The sequence below is a fragment of the Balearica regulorum genome, chromosome 12 (genome assembly GCF_011004875.1).
Source record: "Balearica regulorum gibbericeps isolate bBalReg1 chromosome 12, bBalReg1.pri, whole genome shotgun sequence".
Taxonomy (NCBI): domain Eukaryota; kingdom Metazoa; phylum Chordata; class Aves; order Gruiformes; family Gruidae; genus Balearica; species Balearica regulorum.
In genome coordinates, this window is record NC_046195.1 from 3,510,832 (window position 1) to 3,526,042 (window position 15,211).

Sequence of the window (15,211 nt, forward strand, 5' to 3'; positions counted from 1 at the left end):
TCAGAAATAAAAAGAAGTCCGTGTTAATTTACTCTAGGAATTACAGAAGCATTCAACAGAATACACCATTATTAAAGGATTGAGCTTAGCACTTCTCCAAATCCGCATTTCAGTTACATTAACAATTATATTGTTTCCTTTTGAAGCACAAGTTTTCTGTGCCCATAAAATTACATTAAGAGGAAAGCCATACTTCTATCTTACAGTGAGCTAAGCTCTAGTAATACCTCACATGATGATCTGCTTACAGGAATATTAAAATAAGCAATAAATGAGATGTTTGGCACAGACTCCGGGACGTGGACTGTATAAATGCTATTGTACTGGTCTTACTATACCTCCTCTTATTCGTTTATGGAAATTATTGCAATCCAGCAAACGACTGAGCTGAGTCAACGAGCCAAGGACAGTGGCATCCTTTCAATACTGAGTAGGCAGTTGAATCTGTCATTAACACTTGTTTAAAAATGCCAGAAAGAATAGTAACAAATGGGCAACTTTGGGGAGATTTCAAACCAACAAAGATGACAACAACTGCTTTAATATTCCTGGACACATGGGATTTAATTAAGAGGTTTTTTATTATCATTTTTAAATCAGATCCCAACACCAACATGGCCAAGAGTTTTACTCACATTCTCAGGAACTGAAATAAACAAATATGGGTAGAAAAAAAATAACCTCTAAAGCTGAAGAATCATTTTGAATTTCTATCAGTATGGTCTCTAAAAAAATGCACTAAAATTAGATGTGGTTTTGTTCTGAATCAAAATTGCTACTGTTCTAATGGTGATATTCAACACTTAGGTCAAAAGGAATTTCCTGTTTGTTCGGAGAATAATTGATAGACAGTATACTGGGAAAAAAACAAGGCAGAACTGGTTGCTTTTACTCAATAAAAAGCGAGTTGGGAGGAAGGAAAAGATTAGTCAAGAAGAACGTTGCAAGAGCATTACAGAAGTTAGTTATCTAGGAATTATAACACCGTAATACACTACACAATCTGTTCTGCGAGGCTTTGTCTTTGTTTAGAATAACTCAACTCACCTAATTTATGCGGCTTTCTAGGAGATAAAAAGCGAATCTATGTACTTTCCTAAATTGAATCTGTCGTGCCATTAACCTTTCAGACTAGTACAAATAATCACCTAACGGGGCAGTACTCACTTTTATGAATGGTAATTGTGGAGCTTTCAACCAAAGTTAACTTTTAGAGAATGTTAAGAACGTTGCCATTGCACATTATGTACATCGTGTACATTGTTCACGTTTCAAGGAGTTGACCCACAGTAAGTAACAAATGGACAGAACACAGAAAGACAGAATATTGTAAATTTTAATCCAACAAATTAAGAGTCTTAACACTGCAAAATACCATTGTATTGCTAATGCTGTAGAATCGTACATTAAAAACAATTATTGTCTATAGATGTAAAAATAGCAAGTTTTATGATACAATAAAACACAGTATAGAAACCATTTAAAATTAAGTAGAAACCTCTTAAACAATTGAGGTGTTCATCTAAGTGTTTCTCCAAACATAGTAAATAAAACACAGTTAATACTGACTCTAAACATCCCTTCATCTTCCCCACTGCCCACCCTAACTAAACTGATTAGAAAAAATAGTAGTCTCTCAGTTACTATGGTTTGCATTCTTTCAGAATCATTCAGAGCCTCCATTTTCTTCAAGTACAGCAGAACAACTCTTCACAATATAGCACTACCCCTTAAGTAATTTATTTCCCAACACTACAGAATTTTGGAAGTAAGTACTTAAGATTAATTTTGACGGCTAGAAGAGGCCCAAGGAAGTCTGCAGGAGGGCAATTAAATTTTGAATACAAATTATTTACGCAAACATTAGTGTACTGTAATTACAGCATAAAACTCACAACATAGCTGATGGGTGCTTTTAACAAAAGCTCCAAATGAAAGAAACGGAAGAAAAACAGATTACAAAATAAATAATCTAAAGTTCTTCATGGTAGAAACGTTCATCGTGAAGCTGCCTACCATAATCCGTTGCTTCACTGTTAAGGAACAAATCCTGGTTCTTAAGGATTTCTGCTTCAGAGAGCTTTTTATCATCATTCAAATCCATTTCTTCAATAAGGTGAAGAGCCTTTAAAATAAATGGAACATCGTGTGCACAGTTAATAGATATGAGCATTTAGAAATACACTTTTGGAACAGCTCTGTCAAAGTCCTGCCACAAAAGCATTATTTGTAACAAGCTAGACGAGATCTTACATTCAGAACAGAGCCCTTCTTTCCTCAGTTTGTTTCCCTTTGCCTCTTTTATTTGGTGGCAAAATCGTGATATCAAATCTCTACGCTCACTAGCAACTCTAAAGCAACAAATCAATGCCAAACCCACAGTTTTACTTTGAGGGCAGAAGACAGTATTAAACCAGGAAAGATTAATCATCTTCCTGGAAGTACCCGTACTCCTTGAAATCCACAGGCGAATGCAGCACATGGCTTTAGCGTACCATCTGCAGAAAATGCGGGCGGTACACAGCTTTAGCGTCTGATCTGCAGAAAACACAAGCTTAGCACGTCAGCCAAGAGACCCTGCGCTTTCAGAGGGCCCCTCAGGACATTCAGCCACCAAGTGACAGCTACAATAGCAAGTCCTTGATGTGTGGGACCTCAACCAGGATTTGAGCCAACAAGGTCCTCAAGTTGAGCATTCTCTTTCAGAAGCGTGCCCCAGTTATCTCAGTCACATACTTACCCTCTGTCTGACAACATAAGCATCGTTTACAGTGCTCAGGTTAAGCTTAAGCTTTCTGAGCTGCAAAAAATGCTCCATGGCTATAATTCATCATTAAAATGTAACTGGAAAGTATTTCATGATCACTGTGAAAAAGGGTTTTCTACCTTCAGCAGTGGACAAGATAAGCCATCTATGCACAGGAACTTTAATTTTGGGTAGCAATTCACGTTTTCCCTCATTTGCTGAAAGCAAAAGCTTGCTTTTCTGAAAAATCTTTTAAATACTCTATCATGACAATGTGAAATGAAACTGCAAGTTAAAACAATTCTCGGGTTTTGGCTTATTTGAATATTATAAAAGGAGGGAAGTTCAGCAGTAAAACAAAAAGGAATTGCAGAACATTTTAGTTGTAGCTTATTCACAAGTATTACATAGCTCAAAGCTAACAAGCTAGTACAGCAGCTCTATTGCACCTACTATTTCTGAGAAATAGAGGAGCCCTAGTATTACATGGGTTTTGTTTTTATTTGCTAAACATCTACAAACACAATGATTTAGAGAATCCGTCTGTTCGTACTTTTTTTGATTGGTTTGGCTCAAATGAACTGCTTACTGACTTTATTTTATAAATTAAATATTACTTACATTTAAGCTGACTTACATCACCAAAAAGGACTGAAGAAAATAACAGGGACTAACGTCAGCCGAGCAGATTTTAAAAGCAGTCTGCACGGCAAAAGCTAAAAGATTATTCAGACAAGCATCTTGGTAAACAAATACCAATTCCTGGAGATGGAATGTATAGTAATTTTTCTATTTTTATGTTATTTAGCTACTAGGTTTCTCAAGGCATTTTGCAATGCCAAAAGGAATGCCATATTCAGCTTTCACACAGCAGTTTATGACTTAAGTCAATCTCTTTAGGATTGATGACTTTGCTAAACCCTTATATTAACTAAAGAAAAAACCCAGCACAGTAGAGAAACAAATAAAAAAACAATATTTCTTGCAGAACTGAGCTATTACTACAGCACAGCCTTGCCGTAAGCTAAAATTCGAATGAACAGCAAAGAAGTGCTAAAAAAAACCCCCGACGAAGCAAACCAACACCGGCATGAATAGACTCAACACCGCACAGACTTTACGTCAGTTAGAACAGTATTGTTTCTGTGAAATAAGAACCAACCACCCTCAAGAGTCAGATGTTAAAAAAGTCTGTGCAAAGGCTTACAGATCCACATTTACAAAAATACCACTAGAGCAATTTAACAGCTTAGCTTCCTACGAGGTTAGATATGTGAGCAGCCAGTGCTGTGTGCAAGCCACGTTGCTTTTCCTGTCACCAACAGAGCTGAAAAAGGAAGAGGTGGGAACTCAGCACCGTGATGGTCCAACACAGCAGATGGGTTGTGCTGCTTAACACAAAGCCCCTCCTCTCTCTACCAGGAATTATGGAGGCCTGGGAAGACCTGTTGTTCCTGCCACTCTGAACACCAAAATCCTTCAGTGCAAAGGAAAGAGACTGGGACGAATTAAGATTAAAAGTTACTAGCAGAGAGGCAGAAATCCTCTCTACTGTAGTCAGCAACTGCAAAGTTTGCTTACTAAAATAGGTTGTTCTGGAACACTCAGTGCTTCTACTGCCTGCTACAAAAAAATAAAGATAGCTAAAATGAGAATCCACTTAAACTTACATGGCGTTCTACCCCTCATTAAACCATTTTAATTATTATCATCATCAAAGTTTGCATTACAGCCTCTTGAATCAGAGAATACTTCCTTTTTCTTCTGCTTATGAAGACAAGCCTTTGGTTCTACAATTTATGGTGATTTAGTCAGAAGAATCACGATCAATTTGTTTTCAAAATTATGCTGCCAGCATATAACAGCCTCTTTTAGTAGTATAGCTCATTAGATTTACCTACAATAACTAAAAAATAACTGATTAAAATACTGTACCCTTAAGTCAAACCAGATAAGCTATTTAAACATGTAGAAAAGCACTTTGTTAATTTACAAACATTCATACAATTAACAGGAATGCCAAATCTACCTAATGCAGTTAAAGGGCCTGCATTCTTTGTCAAACTGAAAAAAAAAAAGTTAAAGATATGCAAAGATCTACTAAGCATTCTTTGTCAACTACTAAGACATGATGAATCTGAATGCATCTACCATTTTGTTGCGATACCTTCAAAATACTACCGCATTAAGTAAAATCTAAACAGCAGTCAAAACACATACCTCCTCTTGTGCGATACCCTGATTATTAGGTACTATCCAAGACAACAGCTCTTGAGGGTTGAGTTTTCCATCATTATCCTTGTCGTAGTCATTCACAAAGCGATCCTTCTCCACCAGTATCCATTCTGGATCCTCCCTTGCAGCTAGGAAGACACATTTGTCAAGTTTAAAGCCACTCTACCTTAAAGCAGATGTTTTCACCTTTTCTCCCAAGCAAAGTCACTTAATCTCATAAAATAAAGTACAAAAGCGATTTCACTAAACAAAGGCAAGCCTTACAGACCAGTCCCACTAGATTAAATAAATGCATGTGTCTACATATGAAAAAAATGCTTGTACAGACTAACACACAATTTAAAGCTAAGGTAATACTAAGACTGTAAGTTTACAGTTGAACTAAGCGGACATTAAAGTAAGGGTTACCATCAACTGAACTTTTAATTTTAATATCTCCACAATTACCCAAATGGATAGTGGAGAAAGCATACTTTATACAGAATGTGCTGCTGAGTAGACGGTTTCCTACTTATTGGCGCAGCTGACATACCAGTAGGAAAAAGTTAAAGCGGATGACAGAGACCTCGTGCAGTATTCACCTTGACTGAGAGTTACGATCGCTCTCTTCCATTAACGCATAGCAATCGTGTTGCAGGTACCATATTGCAACATAAGCAATACTACAGGGCCCCAGACATTGGTCATCTCAGCACTTAATGGACGGAGGAAAGTAGGGAAAAGCTTTAAACTGACAAGTGTCCCAAAAAGTAGGTAGGTAAGTAGGGTTTTGCAGTATATGGGATTATGAAACTTGTAAGGCCAAGTTACTAAGTTTTTTAATAACATTCTACTGTCTGTTCCCCTGCTTTAACATCAAGGGAGGCCCATCTGTGACAGCTAATAGAGAAGGCAAAGCTCTTGATTAGTGCGGGCTCAATAGACCAATTCTGCTGGCTTTCAAATTAGTTTACTTTTTTTTTTTTAAAATACCTGGAATATATCCAAAGCAATCCCATTTACTGTTTTTATTTATTTGTACACTTGATTTATACTTACCTTGTGCACTGATATTGCATCCTGCAACCTAGCCAGCAATCTTAAACTTGTCTCTAACTCCTCAAGAAATTTGGAAGCAATTCATCCAACTGATCTTTCACCACTGATAAACATTGCATACAAGCATGAACAGATATTACGCCTTCTTAAACCTTATGGAAGTCAAAAGTAGTTGACATCACAAGCAGATAAAGAACAGCTTAAAAAGAATTAAGTTTATATTAGAAAAGAAGAAAAAAGTGTGAAGTCTCTCTCCTTCCCTTCTAACATGTAGTTTGCAAGTAGACTATCCCCTAATGTCACAATGCACCATACACCGTTGCCCAAAACCACGAAACAATTGTGAAACCTGACCCACCGTGTAGTTTACAGGTCATTTTCAAGTGTGCTGCAGGAACACTGTCTGCAGAAGAGGTGGCATTTTGGAGAACAGTTGAAGTAGTTTCTGCAATTATAGCTGATGCTGAATTCTGGCTAAAAAGTTTTAATGGCAAAGCTATTATCTTCCCTCTTACTGCAAGGAGCCTAGCAACAATTTCACTCCTTGCTCACAACTTCAGATAGAGTGGCTTAGAAAAGCTTTCTTCACATCAGAGCAGGATAAAGAACCCTGTAGTTGCATGAAAGACATTGTTTTTACTGGCTCTGGCAAACAAAGATGGTAATAAAAGGTGAAATTTCAGGTGGGTGAGTGAAGAAAAACTTGACTATTCCTCTGTCTCTCCATATTCTCACGTGGCTTAAACACCTTCCCCAGCTAGGATGCTAGTCCTCGCTTAAGAATTAGCACTCCTTAGGACCAATCAGACTTTCCACATGCCTCAAGCAACTGGTCTTTTTGGAACTGGAGGATTTATTTGCCCTATCTTGTAGCAAATCAAATACAGCATATAAAACATTTATCTGTTAGCAACATAGTTAGAGAAAAGTACTGATAAACACCAAGTGAATGTCCTTTTTCTTGTTAAAGAAGGAATAGTGTAACTTTAAGGAAGTGCAAGAGTGGAGGGGAAAAAAACCCCCACCCAAACCAGAAAGTTCAAGCAGATAGGCTTTTGATAACTGGTACAGTGAACGGACTGCTTAGACTTCCCCTCCACCTCTCTTAAAACACACGCAGCTCCAATCCTTCTAAAGCAAGGCTGACAGCTGCCTCCTTCAGCTGATCAAGACCAGGAAAGTTCAACCTTACGTTCACGCTGGCTGGTTTTGCAGATGTGTTCAGTGAGCAAAACTGCATCTTATTTCAGCCGCATACCTAGTGATGAGGAATATGCTTCAGTCTTTAGGAAAACAAGAAGTTGCAAGGAAACAGAGCAATGGGCTATACGCAAACTACTGCCAAATACGTACAGGGCAGACTGAAATAACGACTTACTCTGCCCAGTACCAGGAGACTGAATTATTCTAAAAGACAGGATGATGTTACTCAGAACCTGTAGGTGGAGTTGTAAAAAGCTGAAAATAAAGTTGCATACAATTCACCCCACTGCAAAAGCTTTTGTTCCATTCTTTCTTTCATGCCCCCACCCTTTTTCCTTACTTGGGTCTCTTCTGTAATCACCAAGGAATTCTTCCAGGCTAACAAATCCATCACCATCTTTATCATGTTCTTCTAAAGCCTCCTGAATGACAAAGTCCTTTTGCATACATGCAAAAAGCAAAGTATCAATTTGTGGAAAATTAGCATCTTGTAATCAAGAGAAACAGCAATAAATCATTTTAAAGCATTAAGGTATTCTTTAAAGTGAAGACTTGCTCATTTCAAATCCGCTTTTCTGTTTTACGCAGACTAGCGCAGTAATTGGTTCCTGTGCAACAAAACAGATCTGTTCTTAAGAGTTCAGGATGTCGGGTTTTATGAAAACCAAATCTGAAAGGTGAATCCTTCAACATAATTCAAAACTACACAAGTAGCTGAGAAACATGAATTTGTACAAAGCTGTATCATCTCATTTCACTATTCTTTTTCATGTGATGTATTCACTAATTTGCATTTTTGCAACTTTATGCAATTATTAGGAAAACTGGTCTTTTGGTCCTGTGTTTGCCAGTGTGCCTGTTCTTGCAGTTCTGTCCTTTCTTGTTCTGTAACCAACAGTTATGTCAACACAAATGGAGGCTCTGCTTGCGTTGGTGTTCCTCCTGACAGTTAGCTCTGCAGCATCAGATAGCCAAAGCCAAAGGCTCTATTGCAGAAAAGCACCAATGTACTTTTAACTGGGGTCAACTGCCAGTACTGGGCTGGAATGACATCAACAGTCACAGCAGTGATGGGACAGATGACTAATGACAAAGTGCTTCTGGCTGAAATCATAATCCCCCAAACTCTAACCATAGTACAGTCAGTATTAAAGCTTCAGCTGGGCTTCAATGCTCTTTTTTGGCCATAAAAGTGACTATTGTGTCCCTTTAAGCAAGGTGAGAGTAACTAGCACTTGACCTTTTCCTGTGCCATGAAATCTTTCTTGTAAGTCCCCCTAACTAGCACTGAACTCTGAAGGAGGCATTAAACTTCCTCAAGCTAAAATCTGACTGATGTACTTCCAACCTAACAGAGTTTAAGACAGAGCTATGTCAATCCAATCCCAAAAGTCTGGGATAGTTGTGCAATAATAGCTCTTGAAACAGATTGCAAAGAAAAGCACTGAACTACCGCTCCAGCTCCTGAACTCCAGCAATGGATCCACAACACATTTAGCTGATTTTTAATTTGGTCTGTAAAAGCAATACACGTAACAGCTCAAAAGCACACTTCCTGTAGGACTGGGGCTAAGCACACGCATTAAAAAGATGCTGCATTTACCTACACAGGCTGATAAAGATATCCTCTTATATCCTTACCGTCATATACTCCACTTCTTCAGGGTGTTCAAAAGCAACAAATTCATCCACGTTGAGATCAGGAACATCATCTCTATTAGCTTTTTCAAAACGCTTTTTCTCCTTTAAATGAAGCTTAGAAAATAGATTTAGTTAGAGAGCTTAATGAAAAGGAAAAACAACATTATAGTAGCTGGCTATAAGCTTATTAGAATATTAATTGTTTCGCATTACCTACTCATGTTATACTGCTGTTGTATTTTCACTAAAAAGAGCTCATCCAGAGCAACAAGAACAGCACTTTTAGTTGAGGTCGTTTTATGCTAAGAGTTGCATAAAAACTTCCTTTTTTTTCAATTTTAGGAGACATTTAAAACACAGTCTTAGCCAAGGCTTCAAAAACACAAAAAGGAGATAATGAAAAGACCAATAATTCTTGTCTTTATACAGGCTTCCTCTTCTAAAAGTCACCAATTCCCAAACTAACCTAGTGGACTACAATGATTATAATTAATGGTAGCCATTGCAAATTCCAAAATTTACATTTTAAGGACATTTAACCTTCTGGATCTATATCTCCTTTATATCAAGGGCTGTTTGTAGTTCAAAGAAGGTCTTGAAACATCATATATGTAAAACGTCTTTTCGGAAGCCATTTTAAGCACTGAAGGATTAGACAGATTCCTTTAATACAAGACTGTTATCCCTTACCTCTGGACATATTTCAAAGCAAAGTCACTTCTCTAACCTGTTTTAAGTATAAATATTAGCATGGCTTTTAAAAATAAGTAATACCTACAATAAGTAGGCAAGTTCTTATTGCTGAATGTCTCACACTTCCTGTTTCTGTATTCCAAATGTGCAAAAATTTTTGTATTTTTTTCTTGTTTCATTTCGTACAGTCTCTTTAGACAAAATACACATTGATAACTGATCTCTACTCAAGCTGCCTGTAATGTGAGCTATAAAAATTTAGGAATCCCATGATTAAATGTGTTGTGCTATCAGTGTGACTCTGATATGGGTAAGGGAGGGTCCAGCAAACCAGAGATCACAAATACTTTATCCATTTTAAAATGTACTTCTTAGTTTATATCCTATTTATTGACACTTCTCTCAAAATTAGGCTAATCTGATTAATACAGAGCATAGCATGTAACAAAATATAGTAACTATTCTGCAAAATAATTAAATGTACTCTTAAAGAAAAGATGGTCTTAGCTGAGGGTTTAAATAGGAAGGCAATTCAGAAGGACTGACTACAGAAACTACTAGACTGCCAACGTGAACTACTGAGGGGAAAAGTATTTTTCAGTGGGGTTTTTTGAGGTGATGAACAAGGCTGCCACCTTCTGGTGAATTCATATGTTTACTTGATGTCAGTTCTAAATCAATACCATAATCTCTTTCCATTCTGGTTAGAGCAGGATCGCTAATTTTCAAAAGTAAGGAAAATGCTGACGTACGATGCTTGTACAATGCTGCTAATTTTTCTTTTTACAATGTATGTTGAAGAAGTCAGCAAGCAGGAAAACCTTGCAAGCAGTGAAACAAACTATAGCATGAGTGAGTGAGTAAGAGTTCTAGCTCAGCATATAAATTTGTTACGGCAATATCGCAAACATGGGATCAATATTTTGACTAGTAGTTCCATTTAAAGTCTCGTTTTATTTAAAAGCTATGTAATTATTCTGTTAAGTGACCTCCAAAGTTTTACGGTTTGTTTCTTCAGTGTGTAAAATCCCCTGCCCATTTTCTATTTTAGCTTCACTTCTACCAACATCTTGTATTATCTACTACTACTTTACTAAAAGCAGCCCAAAACAGTCCACACAGAAAAAATAAACTCAGGCCAGAATAGTCTAAAAACTCACTTATTCTCTTTTTGGGAAATATTTACATGTACTTATAAACGTGTACCTTGAAACGAAACAAGTTTTGCTATGTTGTGATTCTTGCTGAACCTTCCCTTCCTGCCTCTCTTGCCTCTTTCCTTTCCACTCTTAAGTATCTGCTTTCATATGTGAGATTAACCCATAACTTCTGTTGTTTATACATCCAGTTTTAGCTTTCAGAGTTGCATTTTGATTGCTAAAAAAATCTCTGAATTGCTATTGCTTTCTCTGTGGGTCTCTAATGGACAGAAAACGTCAAAGCAGGGAATGCTGATACCCCGCACTGGGTACTTGAGAAATAACTGAACAAGTGGGTAGAACAGTGCCATCAGGAGGGTTAAAGGGTTTCCTTCACCTCCAACACCAGCGGTACTGGCCCCTGCTGAAGGCAGGATACTGGTAAGGCTCCAGACCTAATCTAATGGATTGCCATCTTGTTTTGAGGAGATGGCTGGAGACTTGTGCTCTGCGGTGAGACCGTCAATAGACTTATACTCCGCTCAGCTAGCAAAATATACTCAAGGGTTACAATTGCATTTTGTCTTTGTTTTGTTGGTAGCAGCTTTAATACACCATTACTTTCCTTTAATTACTCCCCTATCTCAGATAGATGAAAGTGTTAAAACATGCGCCAGCTCCTACGGTTTCTCTACCCATCTTGTTCCGTCACAATAAACAAACATTGCTGCCTTTTGCCAACGGCTTACAGAAACTGATGCTGAAACATTTTACCTGTCGAAATGATTCTTCTTCTTGATCCTCCAGGACAGTGTTCTCATCAAAATCAATTACACGATCATACATTTGCATATTATACTCCTTCCAAGACAGTAACCCATCACCGTCTTTGTCATAGTCATTGAAGTGTTGCTTAGCTTCTTGTGTAACGTAATGTTTAAAAGACTGCTGTATCCAGGAACTCAGCTCATCTGTGAAAATCATTTAAAAAATAATAAAATAAAAAAATTCAGGATCATCTGCACTATAAAAACTGTAAAGATACCATGGGTCTATCCAGTCTGGAATATACTCTGCAATTCAGATGTAAGCATATAGGCAAGAGGTTAGTTAAAGTGAAACAATCTGTTTCCTCGGTGCTATGGCTTTTTTCAAGGTAACTGAATGAGAGAATAGATCACAGCTACAGCCTTCAGTTTTTCTTTCATAGTTCCATTTCCCCCTTCGCACTCTTAGGCCAGAGTTACACAGTTACTTTAATTCGGCGTATATTTGTGCTGCCAGAAACGGTGCGGTGCATCCCTTTCTGATACACATGGGAAGTGGTAGGGAAAAATTATTAGAGGTAGCGTTCATACAGCTGCATAGCAAACTGCATCGCTAAAAACTTATCCCATAAGAAGGAAGATGCTTAGTTTTCAGCTGAGAAAGTGCCCTTATTTAGCTCACGGGGACCCGAACAATGGAAGCAGGAAGCCTGCCCCTTTTGGTGGCTGCTGGCATGTATGTCAGTTTGAAAGGATTATGTGGCCATGGCTTTTCAAATCCAGAGCCAACCAACACTGTAGCGTCCTTTCACCTTTTTTCTTTTCTAATTCAGAGCTTTATGAAAATGATGCTGAATATGGTTTAGACAGACAACTCTAAACATAACTTTGTACCCAAACCCCACATTCTTCCCATCAGTTTTGGGTTTCTTTTGAAAAATCCACAAACTGAAATAAAACTAAATTCACTGTTATTGCCTTAATTACCCAAAATAAAATATTAACGGATATTTTATCTATACTTGGGGCTGAAATGAAGCCTTATATATTTTGGAAATGCTTTTAAGCTACTTGTTCTTACAGAAATGTGGCTAAAAGAAATACGGCTTAATATATAGATGAATTCACACAAATACATTAAAGTTACTTCATTTAAAGAAGATTGGGAGAACATATTCTCTCAGTATCATCCAGTTATTTTCAGACCACTTCCTCTGCATTGCAAAATTATATAGCTAAATCAGCTCAACTGAAATCCTGCTCTGAAGAATCATGATGACTAATAAAAAAATCTTACAGAAATTATTACTTTGGTGTAGAAAAATCTTAGAGCATTTTTTAAATACTAAAGGATCCTATTCTATCCTTCTTGGCAGAAGTGTCAGTACAACTTTATTAGATTTATTTAAATATCTTTGAAAAGCAGCAAGGTATTTTTTAAAATATATTTTGAATAGTGAATTGGTATTACCAAAGGAACCAACTTTATAACAGATTCTGTGAATTCACTGAACACGCAGAGGCGTGCATGCCACATTTTGTAACCACCAAGGCTTGTGCACAAACCCAGCATTGCCTTACAAGAAACCACACCACCATTTCTTAAAGATGGGTAACATATAATTTATAGCGTGGTTTATTTCCCAGCATCTAAGGCACGAGGCACAAGCACCTGAGCGCATAATGTCTAGTGCCATTGATCAGAAATACTGAATGCTCTGACATTAGCAAAGTGGTATGAATATATCACATCTTCTCGCACTCCTAGCCTCCAAACGGAGGCGCCACTAAGGAAAAAGTTCTCAAAGAGCATTTTGCAATACTCTGAGAAATAACTGAGCTGAAAAAGCTTTGATACCGTAAGTTTCTTAGTGTAAAATCACATTCCGCTGTGAGTTTTCCTTTAGCAAATGAGGGGAAGTTTCCATTAGACTGAGAACCAGGTGCAATATATACCACGAGGACGGAATACCGGTGGAATTTCTACACTTTAAAATAGACCTCTTCCCTTACAGCCTTCACATTGTGAACTGCCTGCTGTTTATTACAGGGATTAGCCATCCCACCAAAGCTACATGCTATCTGACCTTTACACGATCGGAGGCAGGAACACTGACAGAAGTGTGCAGTTGGTTAGTTTCAGCATGTAAAGTGGGAGACATTCAAGAGAGACAGTTGATCGCATCTTTAAAACCGTATTTTGTCCTCTCACCTAGACAGCGTCCTGTGTGTTTAATATCACGTTAATGAATTATCATCCTTCTGGCGTTTCAAGAAAGATTCTACTTGCTCTGTGTGCATGCGCGTGAGAGACTTCTGATTTTTTGCCAAAATCACAGCAAAATACATTTTCATAATGAGTTTAAAGATTAAATTAAAAAAGCGTCATGATGATGTACTGAAAGGCCTGAGATTACTGTGGAGTTCACAAGTGCGACTGATAAAAACCTTTCTGTCTGGGAGGAGACATTTGATACTCTATTGTGACGAAATGCATGTATGATCCCTCAGTGTCACCTAGTGTCACAAGGTATTGAAGCGCATATATGTAGCACTATGGCTGCAGTGTACTTGCTTTGCCTTTTAGACTTGCTGAGTTGCACCAACGGGATTTCGAACACCGAAATCCACTTGATTCAAAGTGGCTTCAGACGTGCAAGGAGCATGTCCAAGTGCAAAGCTGGCACTTGCAACTTAGTGTTGCTCTCCTACCCGTGCTACCTCACTCCTGTGTGCTGTGGTTGGCCCTCACTTCTTTCACCATGCAAACCAGAAATCTTGGGGACTGAGATATCCTCTCCATGAGGTCTGTTGGTATTTCTGACACACTGTGCAAGAGGCTCGTTATGTTTTTCACTGCGAAGAGTCATCGGCTGTGTCACGGGGAGCGCGTATCTTTTTCTCGCCTGAGGGCGCCGGGCCAGACCCGGGCCAGGGACGAAGCCGAGTCCCCGCCCGGTTAAAGCCCCACGCGTGCTACCAGCTGGGCTCCGGGGCACGCAACGCCCGCGGTCCCCGGGCCGGCGCGGAGCCGTGGCGCCGCCCGCCGTTACCCTTGGTGAGCAGGCCGTCCCCGTCCGAGTCGATCTTCTTCACGATGGCCCTCAGCCGCCGCTGCTGCTCTTCCGGGCTGAGCCGCGCGTACTCCTCCGCCTCCTCCTGCGACAGAGGGAACCGCGCGTCAGCCCGCCGCCTCCGGACGCCTCACAGCCTTCCCACACCGGCGCCGCCCGCCCCGCGGCCTCACCGGCGGGAAGCGGCCCGCTCCCGCCCGCCCGTCCCCCGCCGCCCACCTGTCCGCCGAGCAGCGCCTCCCGGTCGTAGTCGGCGCGGTGCTGTCCGTGCGCCGCGCCCAGCGCCGCCAGGACCAGGACCAGGACCAGGGCCAGGCCCGGCACCAGCGGCCGCCGCCGCCGCATCGCGCCCGCCGAGGAGGGGACCGGCGGCCAGGGGCGGGGAAAGGGGCTGCGGAGGGCGGGCCGAGCGGCCGCGGGGGGCTCGGGGACCCGCCTGCGCCCAGGGTCGGCCCCGCGCCCCTCGGAGGCGGCGGGCGGGGCCCGCGGGGTCCGCCCAGCCCCGGGTGTCTCCTGTGGGGAGTGCGCACCCCGGGAAGGTACGGCCGGTTCAGCAGCAGCAAGTGTATGCTCCTCTCTTGCCCAGCCCTGCCCTCCATGCGGTGTCACTGGAGAATACCGAATAGTGTCAAGATACATAGATAATTTTCCAACTTTTCAGCATCAGTGAAGCCT

The 15,211-nt window shown here is 40.0% G+C and overlaps 1 protein-coding gene across 2 annotated transcripts; it reads right to left on the minus strand.

Annotated features, from left to right (window-relative positions):
* Positions 1–1,318: 1,318 nt before the first annotated feature.
* RCN2 (reticulocalbin 2) lies at positions 1,319–15,055 on the minus strand. Of its 2 annotated transcripts, none has more exons than XM_075764716.1 (7): positions 14,756–15,055; positions 14,516–14,621; positions 11,470–11,666; positions 8,864–8,965; positions 7,563–7,659; positions 4,967–5,109; positions 1,319–2,125 (listed from the first exon to the last, which is right to left on the minus strand). In XM_075764716.1, the coding sequence occupies exons 1-7, from the start codon at positions 14,879–14,881 to the stop codon at positions 1,973–1,975; spliced, it is 924 nt and encodes a 307-aa protein (XP_075620831.1). In that variant the 5' UTR covers positions 14,882–15,055; the 3' UTR covers positions 1,319–1,972. The 2 variants fall into 2 exon arrangements, with proteins under 2 accessions (XP_075620831.1, XP_075620830.1); XM_075764715.1 differs by having other exon boundaries at positions 8,864–8,977; positions 14,756–15,015.
* Positions 15,056–15,211: the final 156 nt, after the last annotated feature.